Below are 18,877 nucleotides of genomic sequence, written 5' to 3'. Positions count from 1 at the left end.
CCGGTATTTTAACTGTTTATTTCAGGTGAAAATACCACTTTTATCGGTTATCAATTCTCGGTAACTTTGCCGTTTTATCTCGGTAATTCTACCACAGTCGAAAAAAAATATTGGCGTTTAAAAGTGATTCCATTGGTTTCATAGTCAAATTATCTCCAAGGAACACTCCTTAAAATTTAAATGCGACGAATTAAACGTCAAAAGCTTTGGTTGTTTTAGTCAAAAATTTCATGTCCAACCTCTCTCATTGATTCGATTCACTGTGTGCCAGCTCGAAAAACTCGGGCTCTTCGCACGGATATTAGCCTAAAAGTATCCAATGAGAAATCAAGGATTCCCTCCAAAAAATTCAAGAACTTTCAATAGAACTTTGAACGCTTTAAAGAATGCATGTGGAAATAAAAATTACTTTTTAAATATCCCTGCTTCCTTGTTGAGCGTGTCCGAAAAATCCGTTTCAACTAATATCAAATGATAGACGAAGAACGGAAAGGATGACGGCTGGAACGCGAAGTGGCGCTCAGAACATCAAAATACCGAACGAAACGAGAATGGTTACGGAGGGGAATATAAAATCACGGAAAGATGTTACAGTTAATCAGGATAACTAATCGTCGTTAAAATTTAATGGTGATACCAACAGAGGATTAAGATTCCGCAGCAAAATCCATGCTTTCTATTTTACAAGACCAAATCCTACAAGTGTCCAAATTACAACGACTTCGTATTCAGCAGCAAATAACTTAAGATGGCTCTTTTGACTGGTTTAAACAAAATTTAATGCTAAAACCTACTTTTTATTGCGGATTCAACGCTCCTGAGAGACCGAACGCGATTAGGCGCGTGTGGCTTGATGCAAGATGATCGAGACATCTGGCAGCAAGGCCGCCAGCATATTTATGGGAAGTTAAAAAGGCAATGCACACAGACACGAGAACACACACTTCCACACAAGCACGCAAAAGTCATAACAAGACCCTTGAGTCAGTGTCGCAACGCTTCGCTATATCATTTTGATAAGAAAGCGTTCCGGAAAAATTTCCCAGCTCATCTTCAAATAATTGCAATTATGCTACGCTCGGCTTCTCTGCACTCCGTTAGTCGTAACCGCACTGCGTAAATAATTTTATTTTTAGGTAAAGCTCAACATTCGAGTTGTAGACGTGGTTATTTTAGAACAGGACACGTTTGAAAGCCCTGAGTACGGCATGAGGGTAATTTAGAAGCTGACACTCGCTGACAATAATTTGTCTTGAGATATTATTTTGACTTAAAGCGTCGTTTTTTTTCAACAAAATTTGGTTTTTTTCCTAGTTAAATCTGTGCGGCTTCAGCAGAAAGTCAGTTTTTTTCAGTGCAAAAGGCGTCGTTCGGGTATCGGTAAGTTTAAGTTAAAAATACGATAACAAAAAACGTTCCTTCACCACCAAAAAACCAAATTTTGTCAACAAGAAACGACGCTTCAAGTCAAATAATTTATAGTTTAATTTATATAAGCGATTGACTGCGTTACCTACCCCCCTAAAGCCTAAGCCTCTGAGGACCTAACTTTTGAAAATATAAGAAACGGGAGGCAGGGGGCATGCTTGAGTTTTTAATTCCAATGATTTTTCAAAATGGATCGTCGGAGGTAAAGGCTGCATTGTAAATATGAATCGATACATAACGAGAAAATAAAGTGTCAATTATTGTCGGCGGCGTTTGAAAAGTAGGTATTTGTATATCGCTGGGTGAATTGGAGGAAAGTTAATTGATTGCCCTCTTAATTGGAAACTACGAAGAATGAGTGAGATTTTCCAAACTCCGGAGGCCAGGTAGAAATCGAGAAATCGTTGCTGTGCGGAGCGTTGAAAGCAGACTGTATTTTTAATCACCCATTTCGAATTCACCAAACTCATCGACTGAAAGTTGGCTTCGGAAGTAGATAATACAGCATCACCTAGTCATTTGGATCATCTTATCGAGACAGAAAACTTAAGCGAAACTCTAAGAATCCTGGGCATGGTCGAAATTTGGGCCTCAACGCAAATCCTGGAATTTTCCGCATAGTTATACGAATTTTTGGGAACTTTCTAAAGTATTTATTCATCTCTCTCACGATGAAGAACGCGGGAATTTCTATCTTCCTTTCGGGGTACTCCACTTCATGGCACAAACACTTTCTAAACACAACTATATGCTAATTTTAATCGGATGATTTATGGTGCTGAAAAGTAACGTGGTTAACATCGTTGAATTAAGCTCCGATATAAATAAATTTGAACAATAAGTGAGTAAGAAAGCATCCTTAGAATACGATTCAATCCGAGGGGAGGAAATGAGGAGTGGATAATCTGGGCCTGCTTCAAGAAAAAACTACTTAGGAACTTTCTCGTTGGATACTATGACTAGCTCAGTGAAAAATTAATATGAGGCATATTATAGCAGACGAGAAAATATTCTTGCGATGAGCCTCAAAAATTATTCAATTCCACAGACAGTACCACAGGATTAAATTAATTTCTCACGCCCTAAAAACAAATAGCGTCTAATTCAACATTTGACCAATCTCGTAAATGATGCGATTATTATTATTTTTTTTTTTTTCATTTACCTTTGATTTCAAATTACTTGAGTGAACTTTTGCCACGCAACTTTTTCGCCGAAGACTCACGTTTATTCGCGCCCAAGTCCCAACTTTCAATGTTCGTTAGAAAAATGAAAAGAATACTGCGGAGCGTGGTAAGGTCCACGCACCAGGTTCACGTCTCGACAGAAACTCAACCCTGACACCCCACAGTCGTTAGCCGAGGCCTGCTTGAAAAGAAAAAAAAGTATGAAATAGAGAAAAAGAAATGATAAAATAATTGAATAAGCAATAAACTGGGGTAGTGGGACCCATTTAATTAGTTCCAGAGCGAACAAGAACGGGGAGTTGAATGCTTTTAAACGCTGTACGTATTAATTTAGATCTACCGCATAGGCATTTCGGTATCCAGTACCCGGCTTTCATGGCTCTGTACTTTACGCGAGTTAATTAGCTCTTGGCTTTTTACTGTCCCTTCGGAGACTGACCGCCTAGGACTTACCGTATGGACTCGCCGAGCATACGGCCCGTAAAGGAATGCAAAGAAAATAAGCGTTTTATGTTCCGACTCCTATGACTCGTCACTTGGCCAAATGAACAATGGGCCTTGTTTTTTATTTTCTTTAATTTATTTATTTCAAAAGATTACACGATCTGTTTTCTATAAGAGGAACTGGATTAATATACCGATACCTACATACGGACAGAGCGAGACTTTTACGGACAATAGTGTAGGTTTCTCAAGAAAATTTCTTTGCAAATTATTTTTACTATCCTCTTTAAAAATTTCTAGTACCGCACGTACACATAATCACTGCTCACATAGGTGCATCATTTATAATCATGAAACTTCATGACCCTCAAAAAAGAAGCGAACTTAAATTCGTGGACATAAAAGCAGTGCAGACTTGATAATATCGACTGCGTTCGAGTATTCTAGGTGGCGGTAGCCACCCTGGCCCAATCCTAATAAACTCTCCCGTAAAAATTGACGACCAAAAGAAAAAAAGTTGAATATCTCTGACAACACGAGGGCCCAACTTAACCTTGACTCAAACCCAATTTAACGTACTATGAATGAAATTCATATGAAAACTAATTGTCAAATCCTCATATTTTAGTAAAAATATCCTGGCAAAGCTTTTGTTTGATACCATAACGACTGGAAATAATAAAAAAATCGAGCGAATAAATTCTGTAGAAATATGTACAGCAACGAATACAAAATTATACGAAAGCGAATACGAGGAAATATTGCGTTAGGGCCGATAATTTTGGAATCGCATACTGTCAACAAATAGTGCGGCAACGAGAGAAGTAAACCAGTTTCACAAATGCAACTACTTGAGAACTTACGCCGACGACACAGAGCATGCCTGCCGTGCTAATAAAAACGCAGTATGAGCCTATCAACGTTGCCAAATTTCATCTAATACAACACGAACTGTCAGGAAAATCTGGGAATACTTTTCCTCCAACTTTTCAGAGTACTTCATTCGCAATCAGATCTAAATTGGACTGCATTTTGCAATTTGGAACTATAAATTCTGACTCATCTGAAAAAACACTTATGTGCATAGGGAAACTAATGGCACATATATTGTTTTTAAACCGGGCCAGAATTTATAGTTCCAAATTGCAAAATGCAGTCCAATTATGAGACAATTCCCGCACAAAAAATCCACATTTTTCGTTAAAAATAAACATTTCAAGGGAGGGAATTTGGCAACTCTGGAATGTTCATACGGCGTTCTTCCTGCTGCAAAGCTGTGGAAGGGACTGAAGTCTCGGTGACAGTTCAACTTCAAAATCAACTCAAAATAATTCACAACGCAAACCTGGATGGGAGATAAGGGGCACTCACGCCCGGTCTCCACTTGAGGATGACGGCTCGAACGATATGGCTCGGCGGTGGCAATCGAAGCTGCTGTAATCACTCGACGAGACACTCGGCCGTTTTGAATTGTCCGGATTAACCTCAAAAGAGCACGGCGTTCTTAACGGTGAAAACGAAGCCGAAATACCCTCAGAAATGTGCGCCGACTCGGGCGATCTTTCGAAACCTTCCCTGCAAAAGGATCTGGCACGCGAGTATTCGCAGCCGAGTTCCGCGCATTCGCCGTACGATTAACCACGGTTCAACCAACCAAGACGAGGTGGCTGTGTCAAATTAATGCAAAAACCACGAGAGCTTTGACGATGTGCGCAGCTCCACGCCGGTGAAGTACTCTGCCGTGGTGAGGAAAAACGCCGTACGAACCTTCAGGCGTTGCCGAATATTCTTCGATAAAACACTAATTTCCTGACGAAATTATGAATATTTTTCTTTGGATTTTTCAGATAATTTTGGACGCAATTTCGCCAGAAGTTCCTGAAAATATCGAGGAAAAATATTCATAATTTCCTTAAAAATAAACATCTTATTGAAGGAAACATGGCAACTCTCGAATGTTCATACGGCGTTCTTCCTTAGCGGCAGTACTCTGATTTACTAAGGAACATCGCCGCTTCAACCACGACCAAGAGGTCCCGCGTTCCGGGGTTCGATTCCCGGTCAGGTGACCTGAGTTTGATGGTCTCAGGCAACGGTCACCTAGGGCTGGGGCAATAATCATGGGATTAGCCCTGTGGGATATTTGAAAAATGGTAAAAAAAAAAATCAAAAGTTGTTGAATTTTACGTAATAGGTAATTATTTTTTTCTGAGGAAATCATAGGAGTATACTTCTCGAAATTTTCAGGTATACCGAGAAGATCAGCTATTCCGAGAGGAAATATTCTCTACCGAGGGAGGAGAAAAAAATAGAGCTTCACTTTCACTGCAAATCGAAGCACAGATTTGCCCGATGCCCCAGCAACTGAAAGGAACCCGGGCGCGGTGGGCCTTACAGGTGCATGAACTGGCGAAAGGGACACTTGATTATTTGTGAAGAATTTAGAACGAACATCGAGGCATGAAATGGGGAATCAAATCAGCAAATATTTAACAGCTTCCAATTCGTTAGAACGGCTAAAGGCAGAAAATCTTCTGGGAACGTAAACAAAAAAAGCCTGGAGCAGGGCTATCTTGCGTAGGTGAATGTGTTTACATTGGGTAGGAATGCTGTGCGGAGCATTGTGAGAGGAATATTAATAGCCAACAAGGGGAAGAAAACAGATCTTTCTCAGAAGGGGGAAAATCGGGAACAGATTTGAGTCAGGTGGGGCGGCAGTTTAGCGCGGTTGCAAGTTTGTCCTAGTTTCTGCTCGAGTTTTTACCTTTACCAGAAAGGAGACGACCGAATGAAAGAAACTGCTATTTTATACTGAAAGAAACTCTACTTTATACTGAAAGTTTCTGCTACGTTATATACTTTCAAGCCGAGGAACATCAGAGAGTAAATGTCTGGAACCGCCTGAATAATAGGAGCAAACAACAGAAAACAATTGACGAGGAAGGGTAGGTAAATGATGCCAAAAGAATCATTATTCGAAATAGTATTTTCTGAATTCTCTTAATCGATCTGAAGGACATTGAAAATTGCGCATAAGAGCCCTGAAATTAAAATATATTCAAGAGTAATAGTTCAGTTCTTCGAACTAATTGCGCGTTCTATGATTAGAGGTACTTGTTTGATAAGCACTGAGCGGGAGATAACGCTTGAGGTCCCTCTTCAATTTCCAGTAAAGGTCTCGCGCGCTATGTTCTGTTCCATGCCGATTCATTTATGATTCTGTCAATCGAGATGAAATTTAAGGAAATATAATTTTGGAGGCTTCAAAAATAAATGAAGTACTATGAGAAGATACTTAAACAAAAATAGTTTGCGGAGGGTGGCATGAGGAAATACGCATTTTATGCGTTCAGTGAGTACATAGGAAAATTGTACCTTAACTCTTTGGGAGCAGATAAATATAAATTGACAACACGTGATTTTGCTAAATATGCAACCTCTTTAAGATAATAACTTGCTTGATTTGATTTAAAAAAAGGTGAAGAGGAGAATCCAATTAAACGATTGAACAGAGATAAAGCGGTCGGGCGGCGCTGAAGTATAAAAAAACGCATTTTAAAATAGGTTGAGCTGGAGCCTAAGTTGCGAAGCGATCGGAGCAAGTAACATTTTAGATCAACTCTAGCCATGCAACCGTTGTAAAAATTGAGAAGTTTTAGTTGGCGTTCTTAAATTAAAAAGGGGAAATGTGACTTCTCGTTGAAATGAGAGATCCAAAGAAATAAAAAGGAGGAATTCTTGAACAATCTTTCGACGTTATTCCAAAAATTAAATCGACTAAGTAAATCTGTACTAAAGAAATCGAATCAATACTGCGGACGAAGTGTTACATCAGAATAACATTCGAAGGATTACGGGGCGTTTTCTAACAATTTTTTAAACAAACATGAAAAATACTCTAAATTTAGTACTATTACAAGAGAAATAAGATCTAAAAACCCGGGCTTGATATTAGATACAAATGACAAATGTTTACGAAGCAGTTTGAGACAATGGTACCGTGAAAAGAGACTAATACAACACGAAAAACCAAAGACGTTTCGACTCAAAATTGAGTCATTATCAGTAGGAAAATAAATTAAAAATTTAAAAAAATCGGAGGGGTTGTTAGCAGATGAAAACGGATTTTATTATTGAAAACTTCAAACCTTCCCGGAATAGAAGCGAAGCTAGTCTTAGTCCCTCAAAAGTGAAAAGGGTGTCGATTTGGCGTCAAGGCGGAGTTACTCCGGCCGCAGAGACAGACGGCTTCCGCCGCAGGCCGCAGGAGATTTTTAGCTACGAACTTGCCAGTGTTCTGTCAGACACTTTTTATCTGCGGCACTTCTCAACTCAGGATAAACACCTTCACATCCTCACCGAATGCTCCATTCTGGATTTGAGACCGAGACAACCCCACTAATTATTACGCTCAAGATTTCACCTCTTAAACTAGCGATAATTTGACAAAGACCGAAGTAGATTCTTGTTACTCTCTGAACTTTTTCTCCCAAAATTATGCATGAACAGTACACAGTTGGCAGATTCCCTTCATTAGGCAAATCTGCCGGTTGCAACTTTTAAATGGACTCAGCGTTCAGCCTCAGAATGACTACCGATAATCCGGGGGCGGTAGAAGAGTTAACATTTCGGGAAAAATGAGAACGTCTTTTGAAAGAAGAAAATAAAAATGATGATTGAGCGGGTAATTTTTATCAATTCTAAAGTACTCGTGAGCTAACGAACTGGAGTATATATTGCGATCTCTTATACAATGTGCAAAAGCGTGTTGGAGTGAAAAATATTCGCCAAAAATGGGAGACAAATAGGGAGTGCGCGGGATAAACAGGTGCCAAAAATTATCAAAGGAGTGCCCAAGTGAAAACGTCGGTCCTAAATGTTCGTAGACATATTCGGATGAAAATTTTTGGGGGCTTAAAGGACCAAAACAAGAAACCAAGATGTAAAGTGAAGGCAAAATTTGGAGAGGGAGGTTTAAAACAAGACAGAGGGAGGCTTAGAGACCTGGGTTTGCACCTGTGTTCTTAAAATGTAAGGTGGACAACTCACTGAGAAATCAAGAATACACACTATGGTGAATTCCTCACAAAAGTGGAGGGATTTGCTGTCAATTTGAGATATTCCTTGGCTGATAAAAGGTTTGAGGGTGGAACTCAAATGTGCTGGTAGTTCAGAGGAAAAATCCTATCAGAAAAATCCATTTTGAAGAGTCAATTGGAGAAAAAAAAGAGGAATAAACCTGCCTTAAACTTGATCCAATTAAATTTCATATCTTGAATTGTGGTGCCTACCGAAAACTTTCTTCGTTGACCAAATTACAATCTGAACTTTCAATCACCACATGGCTTCATTTGACAAGCAGGGGAAAATTCTAAAGCATTAAGAAACTGCCTTCAGAAAAAGGGGGAAAAGAAGTGCAATTTAGAATGGATTGTAAATCCGGACTTGCAGGTATTGCTCATGGAATTAATCTGGCCTCAGTATGCAACGTTACTAAGTAACTTAACCATTATGAATCGCAATAGGTTTTTAAAATTTTACCTACTGCCACAATCATTGGGTAAAACTGTGGACGTAGAGGTCACCTTGAATATCAAATGTTCATCACAAAGGCTGCAGACCATCCAGAAGACGGCACATGGATATTGAAATACCCTCACCTACGTTGCCGTACAATTTAAAGTTGTTTGAGAATTAACTACCTATTTTGCATACACACAGCAAGTGCACTCAAAAGCTGAGAAGTTTCGAAAGTTAGGCAGAGGGAACCAAAAAGATTTTAAGATGCTATAAAGACATTAAACAGCAATTTGAGTCAGGAGTGTTGAAGCACTGACTCAAAAATTGACCACAGATACTGTTAGATGTTGGTGGGGAGTATCAATTGTTGTTATGAGAAAATTATTGATTCAGTTCTGTAGACAGAACTGTCTTCTAAAATGGCATGAGGAGTCAAGGATTCCTCATGGTCAGTCCCTACTTAGGGCCTAAAGAATGTGCCCTTGTCCACAAAGGCAAGAATTCAGATACAACAGGAGAAAATTATGGGCCATCAGATATCAAATTAAAAATTTGGAGGAAATGTATGTTGCTAGCCAAAAGAGAGACGCAATTTGAGGGCCTTTGCTGTGCTGAGCGTCTGATTTCGATCACACGAGGCATGCAAGAAAAACAAATCTTACCTCTGATTCGGTCAGATCGATTAAACTAGACTTTTCCTCGGTGAGGTTTTCCGAGTTCCTCTGCTCATCCTCAACCTCTCCTTCATCCTTAAAAACTTTAACTTCATCAGTACTTCCTAGGTCGTCGCCGCCGCTTCCACTGCTGACATGCGGCATTGTCTTATTTACACAATCCACTGCACTTATAATTTAAAAACAACACTATAGGTTATGTACACACAGTCACATTATCACAAAAACACTGACGTTATGAGACGCACGAAAACGTATCCGCGGGGAAGGAACGCTACCGTTTTCAAGACAGAACGAACGAAATACGGAGATTCCATGACAAAAAGAAGTTGAGGACAAACATTCTTTAGAACTGGATGGACTCTTTCGGTTCACACGACGCGCGTTTGGTCTCCCGGTTGCTAACCAATAGCCGCACCGATTCCGTCTTCCCCGTCCCACGGCGCAACAACTATGGGAGTCGAGCGGAAACTCCCGAACTCTGCCGGAGCTGAACGATGGCTCCGCCGCACAATGGTCACGATCTCAGCCGTTCGAGTGCAACATGCGCATGGGGTGGAGCACAGTTCTGTTGAGCCCTCTGTGCTATGCCAGCATTAGACTGAGCTTCCTAATAATGTTCCTCTTACGACTAACTGGATCGCATTTATCAAAGAACCAGCGTGATTACAAAAAATATTGCTTCTTCATAATTATTTAAATAGATCACCCGAAAAAGCAAATAGTTTTATTTTCCAAAAAAGTGTTAATTTTAAAGGGGATTAATTGTGTAAATTTCAACGCTGTATATGTTTACAGTACTTTTAAAAGAAAAGAGGAAATTGCAAGATTTTGATACGGTAACCGCGCTGGCTCCTTTTTGCTAAATGCGATTCAACTATTCGCAAAACTGTGTTGACAAGAAGCCGTAAATAGAATCAAATCAAAATATATAATCGATCAGCCAATCATTTACTCAATTAGACTGGTAGAATCAGTTTTTAAAACGCTGAAATTCGTAGAAAATGCGAAAATTTCTCCGATTGCGATGTTACTCTCTACTTACGTTTCATTTTTTTTTTTCCTTCTTTTTTTTAAGAAATAGAGCAATAGTTTTTTAGTCATTTCCTGTCAAATTTCTTCACCTCGTGAAAAATATTTCCAAAAAATATCAAGGGAATAATTGTGTTGCTTTTATTTCAAAAATATGAATCATAATTAGAGATTTTGAAGATAGACAAATGCATTTTTCAAATTTAGCCAGCGGTATGTATGTATTTTGATTTGAACACAATATGCCTCTCACACAGGGTGTTTTTTCGTTTATCTTTACTCACTGTTTTCATCCCATACTAAATAATCCACGTCTCCGCTCACCGCCCACCTACGAAGTATTGAGCTTAAAAATTATCCAGAAAAATATTCTTCCACATAAACCATGTAAGGAGGGCTGACTTTCACCATAGAGTTACAAATGTCTGAATTCTTTTACAATGCACTGCTGCAAAGATGCATTGTCCGAGCCAGATTGGCCGAGGTGCTACGGACTCGAGCACCACAATCAAGACATGAATTCGTTATCAGTGCAGTGACTCGTTTCACTAAAAAAAATGAGCGTGGGGAGGGAAGATGATACAACGACGACAAATCATAAAACATCTGCAAAGTTTCAACCGCAACGTCTCGTTAGAGTTGCATCGCGCGGTTGAGTTAGGTTACGTTGGGTCATACAACTATTCGAGCACTCCGGTAATGCGTGCGGCATCTTTTTTTGTGAAGGCGATCGCCGCTGTGAAGGAGCGCGAACGGGAGGCGCACAAGTGCGCCTTCATCTCAGTGCGTATTCAACACAGACAGCCGTCGAGCACGAATATTTGTATCCAAACTTTACCGTTGATGTTTTATTTTACTTTCTTTCATGTGCAAATGATAAAATCTTCGTGATTTTTTAATATTACGTTGACTGCTTATTTCCGAAACATAGAAAAAATCGAACTAGGAACATACGATGCTTTTCTCTTATACTGAATAATACCCAGCTATGAAATATCCAGTTACACTTTTGCCTCATATTCAGTACGAGTTTGCAATAGTCTTTATGAAAATATACAGGATAAATTATCGCCGTAACTTGTAAGCCACATTTTGCCATTGGGAATTATTATTTCTGGATCATTTTAGACACAAAGGACGTGCTACCTACTAATGTTACTACGCAGATAACTGTTGCTTCTTCTTTTTCTTCTTCTCTCGCATTTTTCTTTTTAACTTTTTTACTGTCGTCCTCCTTTTTTTCCTTATCTTCCCTAATTTTCTCCCCTCTTCCTCATTTTCTTCTTCTTTTCTCTCTTTTTTTCACTCCTCCAGCTTGTCTTTATCTACATTTCTGTATTTTTCTTCCGCTTTCCCTTCTCCTCTTCCTACTTTTCTCCTTCTTTTCTTTTTATTCCATCCCCTCTCCCCGCTCCTCATTTGACTGTATTCTCCTCGTCTTTTTCGTCTTCCTCTTCTTTTTCTGCTTCTCCTGCTTCATGTTCTTCTTCCACCTCTCCCTCTTTGATAATCCCTATCCAGATAGATGCTTTCATGGGTTAACCAAAAATAGTAGTTCCTTATTGCAAAATGTAATCCATTGAACGATGAGGAATAATTGGATCGCATTTAGCAAAAAGGAACCAGCGCGATTACAGTGTTGTAAAAATGTTGTTTCTTCATATTTATCTAAAAAATCTCCCAACATAGCAAATAATTTTTGCTTCCCACTAAAAAATTGTTAATTTTAAAGGAAAATAATTGTGTAAATGTTAATAATTTTGTTTCAGAATCAACAAAGAAGAATTTCTTCTTGAATCAAGTTCAAGAAGAAAGAAGAGCATACTGTCACCGCGTTCGACCAAAACGCCTTCAATTTTCACGAATAGGCAATTTCTTGACCTTAGAGCACGTTGATTTGTATCCATTGCGCCGTACCGTTTCACCAGTTGAACGATCGGGGAGCGTAACCCATAGTGTTGTATAAGCGCAGGGTTTGTGTTCATTTGACAATTTTATTTTTGGGATGTCCTACACGTAACAGAACTTTTTGGTGGGGTAAAAAAATGTGCGATTCGGAGAGTGTGACGGATCTCAGCATTTTTTCAGAAGTATATCAGGTCATCAGAAATCATTCTTTGGAAAAAAACCATTGGATCTAGAGTCCAGACTCTTAAAAACATCGACAAGAAAAAATAGTACTCTTGATTCAATCGAGATTTTAGCTTAAATCAAGAACCAAGCCTCTTAATTTGAGAGGATTTCCTTTTGATTTAAGCAAAAATCTGATTGAATCAAGAGTACTTTTTCTTGTCAATGTTTTCAAGAGTCTGGACTCTAGATCCAATGGGTTTTTTTTTTCCAGTGTGTGGTTCAGCATTTCAGATATATATATCATGTAAGAGTATTTTTAAAAGAGAAGAAATCGCACGACTTTGGAAAAACTGCAATCCCGCCGGTTCCGCTTTGCTAAATTCGATCCAATTTTTCTAACCCCTCCATTGGTGGGCACTCAGACACCCCTCATCCCTTTTGAAACCCTTCATCACAAGAACTGGACGGAAGACGAAGAATCGGCAACGCGGGAAATAGCTAGACGTAGTTCAACTTAAAGTAAGATTAAAATTAATGGGGTATTGGTGAAAACGATTTCTTGACGAGTGCGACTTCCTCGCGTGGGATTAGCCGGAGCACACCCTTGCCGTGTCCCTCGTCCCTCATTCCGCGCCCCCCGTCCCGCCGTCCCGCGGCCGCCGCGACGCGACCCAAGCCCCGCCCTGTTTTGACAGCCATGGCGATTGGCGACTGCATCTCCGAGTGGCTAGTCCCAGTGCCACGCAGAATGTTATTACACTCCCGAGTCGCTGTGAAGGGTGATGATTTAATTTGACGGATGAAATTGATTTCGCAGCAAATCAAGTCTGCCACAATCAGCCCAGACAGGATTTACTGTTCTGCGGTTTTCCACCTCCAACATTCAGATTCTATCGCTGTCCCCTCAGTCCGCGAGCTCTTGACACCGCAGGCTCTGCGACGAGGACTCGATTCGTGTACAGGCTCAAGTTCAGTGTTCGAAACTCACCTTTGAGTTTTAGGAGCCGTGTGGCGCATTAAGCCCGATTTTTAGGCGCCATTGAAGATTTTTAGGGGCCAAATTGACTTTCTGCCTATATATCACGGCGCATTTAGTGAAAAGTTAGACGCAAGAAGTTTTCGTAACAGAACTAGTAAGTAGCTGTAACTTGGGGAAGACAAAAGCACAAATGATGAAATCGTGAAGGATAGAAAAAGCTTTCACTTGTGGGGGGGGGGGGGGGGGCACGTGGCGCAGAGCCTTCATTTTTTAGGCGCCATGGTCGATTTTTTAGGCGCATTTGGCGCGTTGGCGCCTGTGAGTTTCGAGCACTGCTCAAGTTTCCACAACTTGGGAGCACAGTGCAGTGGTAGTGGTAGCGGATCCAGCAAATAGGCAACATTGGGTTTCTTCCATTTTAACCTATGCTAAATAATCGATTCTTGTCGGAGCACCTGATCCCCCCAAGAATCGATACATTTCTATAGGTTTCTAAAAGTAAGGGGTGGAGATTCTTAAATTCCAATTCCGGAGAAAAGCACTGATGTTAAATTGCTCTAGAGTTTTTTAATTCGATATTTCGGAGAACTAGATTCCAAGTTTCGGGCAACGGGAGAGGGGGTACAATGAACAAGCTTTTAAAGCTCCATACAAGCACTTTTTCCTTTTTTATCGGCCATGACTATCAGTCGACTTTAGTATCGATACCATTAAGTTTTGACCACCTGCATTCTGATTCTGGGTTTCAAAGGACATTAGAAAAAGGCTTCTGGAGAGGAGGGGTAAAAAATATCACTATAACAGCATTTAAAGTCATTCCTAAGTGAGCCTCTCTTCGTTGAGAGCACGATTGGCATTGGTAGTTAAGAGATGTTCAAATAGGTTTAGGTAGGTCAAATAGGCAACATAGTAAAAACACCAATTTCTATGGACGTCAAGTACAATGCGACAGAATGATTTAGGAAAAGTGTTCTCCCGAATGAATACAATGATTTTCAACTACAAAAAACACTGAATTTAGCAAGAAAAATTCCAAGATTGACAAACTTTAATGTCGGTACGGACTTAGGTACCTTCAAAATGTGCATAACCAGCCACATTTTTTGAGTTGCATCTCGAAGTTTTAAATGATCGAGGCTGCGATCAAATGTCGAGAAAATAATGAGAACTGTAGATTTTGAGATCCGAAAGAGTGCTTTTTTCTCCTAGGTTTAAACGAAAGGTATGCAGTGTTCCGAAACACGTGGATCCATTCACAGTCAAGATTTCATTAATTTGCATTAAATTTTGCTGGCGCAATTTTTTAGGTCGACCAATGTGCACCATTGTTGCTTAATTTTGACAAAAATTATGGGGTTTGGCTTCGCGGTATTTTTTTTTGGATTATATCTCCGATGGGATAGTAAACATGATGTCAAAATATTTTCAAGCAGCCAAGAAAATATTCCCATCCTATTTGTTCAATTTTTGTTTTGTATCAGCTGCGCAGTTTTTCTCTGATATCTCAAATCGGTACAAAAAATGATTATAATCATGGTTCTGTCACCTGGAGGTTCAACGATCCGCATCCTCTGGTTCCCTTACAGAAGGGCATAACTATACTTTGAAATGATCCCAGGAAAGCATTGAGTCCTGTGAAAGACAGGGCTCATCGCAAAGTGGAGTTACGTTGTTTTGTCAGGAGGGTATCTCTGCCGTGCTGAGGAAGAACGCCGTATGAACATTCGAGAGTTGCCGAATTTCCCGTGATAAAACTTGTATTTTTGACGACGTTCATGCATATTTTTCCTTGAAATTTTCAGATATTTTAGATTACATTGCGTACAAAATTGTCTGAAAATCTTGGAAGATGGCTTTCAGAATTTTCCCAGTGAATTCGGTTTTTACCAGAGGAAACTTGGCAACGTCTGAAGGCTCATACGGCGTTTTTCCTGAGCACGGCAGATCTGGTTTATTTAGCACTGCCCCCTTGTTATAAGTTGGGGACCACGGCTGGCGCGGTTGTTTTTTTACCTGACGTCTTTCGAGATCTTTTGATAGCACGAATCTCAAGGTTTCCCGCAATTTACCACATCAATGTTGCGGGTAGATCGCCGAGAGCGAGGGGGAGAGGGAGAGAGGAAAAAAATATTACTGTTCAACTCCGTGTCCGTCCGGATGTGCGGATGATGGTAGCAACGCATCAGCCACTGATCAGCGTCTTTTCATGAGAGGTCGTGAGCATGAGCAACCCGTTTACTTTTAAGTCAATTTAGTGTGGTAGCATTCAAGTGAGGAGCCATGTAGATGCTTATCAAGTAGGCTTGGAAAAAGTTGTCCCTTAACTAACTGCAGAGAGCGACCATACATGACATTATTTTTGCCAGTCTGAGCACATCATATCCAGGGTTCCAGGCTACACGTACTCTCTATGACCTTTAAGGGGGAGTGGGAAAGCACTTTCATGAGCCGTAATAATTAACGACTTTAACGGTGGATTTATAAGTGCACCCCTCTCATGAGTTAATGAGATGCGTGTGCTCTTAATTTTCTTAATTTTATCTTAAGTTTTTTTTATGTTTTGAGTTTTTTTTTTTTTAAATCAAAAGCTTATATGCATGTTTCCATGCACTGTTAAAAATCTAATAGTGAATTCGGTGCCGACTGTATAGCGCCCAAAACCCCCGAGTGATGTCGCATGCGAAGTGAGATTAGCACATAAGAGCGAAAAAAAAGAGCGAAAGAGTAAATTCCGATCCGTAATTTTGTAAGTCACTCCGTAAGGAGAAAACATTATATCACACGCGGTTTTTGACGCTTTATAGACTTCGGCACAGAATGACATTCCAAAAATTTTAACAGTGTATGTCGGTGCGATGTTTTACCACCAGTCTCATTTAACTTACGCATCCGGTAATGATGGCGTCAAATGTCAAACGGTTTTATAGAACTGTATATGCGTATTAACTAGGTCTGCGGGTAGAAATTTAATTCATCTGCATAAATGAAAACGATTGTAGTGATGGTGTTATACATATTTTAGTAGTTCTATCGAGGCTATTTCCTTGTTGTTTGATTTCATTGAAAGTTTCTATGATCTGATGGCCATAAAATTGGCCCCTGTTTTCTGATGAGGCGCCTGGAAGTCAAATTTACTTCCCTCCTCGACCTACCAAGTTTCAAAAGTTTAGCTTTGCCCACATTTTATTCTGGCACTTACTTTGTGCGGTCATTCAGTTGAATTGACTGACGTCGCGTCGCCCGCTGTCATAGTTGTCATAGATTCCGCTGGAAATTAGCATTATTCCTACAGGACTCAATATAAAAACATTGAGTCAATATAAAAACATTGAGTCTTGTGAAGATTTGCAGCAATATTTAGCAACAATGCGCAGTCTAGATTCTCGCAAAAATCTTAGACTTTCAAATAAGTCACCGAAAGTTGTCTGAGACGCCGATGAATCTAGATTTACCTACTTTTCTTCTAATTTTCCGAGGATTTGACACGATCCAGTCTCTCCGCAAGAACATGTTTCATCTAAAATATAACGGTTTTGTTTCGCCGTATTAGCTGATATTCATACTGGGAATACTGGGATACTAGTTACTCATAGTTATTTAGTGCATTATGTATAGTGGGGATAACGTTAATTCAATGAATTCTGATGACCTGATATACAGGGTGTCTCACGAAAAAGGAGCCACCTGGAATATCTGGCGAACGGGTTGGAATTTCAAAAAACGGTAAAAGACGTGTGCGTTTATATCGTGGGGGACACCTTTTGACGTATTTTAAATTTTCCCAAACTGCGGGAGGGGCGCAGGGCGGGGGGTGCCCCTCCTGTAAATCGAACTGTTCAAATGGCACCCCCATATTTTTATTTCAGAAATCGATTCTACGCACAAAAACAAGCCACTCTGTCCCAACCGGATGTGAATCGGACTATTTTTCAGCGATTGGCAGAGGTTGAAACATGTTTCTAATGCTCTTCTCAAAAAATCCCCACGCCGAATGGGATTGCCGTATCAAACCAAACTCTCCGCCAAAAAAAACTCTTAAGCAATGCCCTGTCGATAAAAAAAGAAAAAAAATCGAAAAAAAAGAAGAATCTAACATCAAGTGGATGAAAAAGGGGGAAAATCAAGTGTTAACACAGTCGAAGACAAGAGAGGCGTATTCGAACCTCATTTTTTTAAAAATGTCCTCCCGAATCTGAGCAACACTTCATCGGCAGCAAGAGGCGGACTTACAGTGAGTTCAAGCGGCGCGCCATCACGCCTTCAATTTTGCAGATACAACACGAACATCCATCAAGTTCAAATAGTTGTATCATTGCGCCGTAGCAACGCGCGTCCTTTCCCTTGCTCTGTATCTGTAAAGAGTTAGTTACCATTTGTATTATTTATGGTGTTGATTCAAGGGCTACGTGAGCAACACATTCGAAGATAGAAGAGACGTTATCTGACCTCGTTTTTTAACTCGTCTCCCAAATTTTAGCGATGTAGCGACACAACTTTGGCTACATTGGCATGTATAGGGCGGAGTGTTCCAAGTTCACGCCTCGCACCATCGCGCCTTCAATTTTGTAGATACAACACGGACATCCATCAAGTTCAAATAGTTGTATCATTGCGCCGTAGCAAGTATTGCAGAGTTTTTCGCCGACGCACAGCGGATCGAGTCATTTATAGAGGTCGGACATGATATATGATGATATACATGATATACGAGTAAAGCTGCAAATAGTGACGTTTATTTTTTCACACTTTACATTGCAAGGAGTGTTCCAAGAAAATAATTCCACGAGAAATCCAATGGAACCACTCTCAGGACCTCAAAGTTGTGTATAAACGGAGTTATGAGCGTTTAAAGTTTTCAAACTTTGTCCGACCTCTCTTATTGACTCGACCCATTGTCGACGTCAAACGTCGTGGAAAGACGCCCCTAAGGTTCCGTACCTTTAAATTCCCACTCTTCAGTTGGACGTACGTACATCTATCAAACGGAACTATGTGCATTATGACGTGAGCCCTGTTATACATGTTTTCTTACGGGTCTCAGGGCTCATGTCTTAAGGCACATAGTTCCGTTCGGCAGGAATACGTCCAGTTGGAAACGCCACCACCCAAGTTTACGGACCGAGTGACCAAGTCCAAAGTCTGGGTCGGCCATTCAAGTGGCAGATCGCAATCTTGATCTTGAGCTTGGCGAAACGCGCGCTTTTTCCTGCGGCGTCGCGTCGCGCCGCGCGCGGTGCTGGAACGTCCATCTGCCGATCTGCAGCGGGGCTCGGCGGTCGGTCGGGTCGCGCGGCGCGCTTGCATATGGATTACCGCGGCAAGCTAATGGAATGCAGGTTTGGACGCCGACAAAGGTCCTGCAACCTGGTTAAAATGTAGAGACATATATTGGCATTGTTACCATTACAGACTTCTAATTATCATTTGAATAATAGTATTTTCTTCCTATATCTGCATTACTATGACATAACTTACCTCCATTATTATTTGTTTCTTACTATGACATTACAATAACTCAGAGCCCCCTCCTCCCGCCCAGT

At 40.4% G+C, this 18,877-nt stretch overlaps 1 protein-coding gene across 2 annotated transcripts in view; it reads right to left on the bottom strand.

Annotated features, from left to right (window-relative positions):
* The window catches only part of LOC109034080 (protein pangolin, isoforms A/H/I/S), a 141,531-nt gene extending 131,836 nt beyond the window's left edge, over positions 1–9,695 (bottom strand). For both annotated transcript variants that reach the window (XM_072298890.1, XM_072298891.1), the window contains exon 1: positions 9,242–9,695. In XM_072298890.1, the coding sequence (XP_072154991.1) occupies positions 9,242–9,397 (156 nt within the window). In that variant the 5' untranslated portion in view covers positions 9,398–9,695. The remainder of the gene's footprint in view (positions 1–9,241) is intronic.
* Between the last annotated feature and the right edge of the window lie 9,182 nt (positions 9,696–18,877).

Source organism: Bemisia tabaci, chromosome 3, assembly GCF_918797505.1.
Source record: "Bemisia tabaci chromosome 3, PGI_BMITA_v3".
NCBI lineage: Eukaryota > Metazoa > Arthropoda > Insecta > Hemiptera > Aleyrodidae > Bemisia > Bemisia tabaci.
The sequence above is the reverse complement of the archived record's forward strand: the minus strand, read 5'-3'. Positions and strand labels throughout refer to the sequence as shown.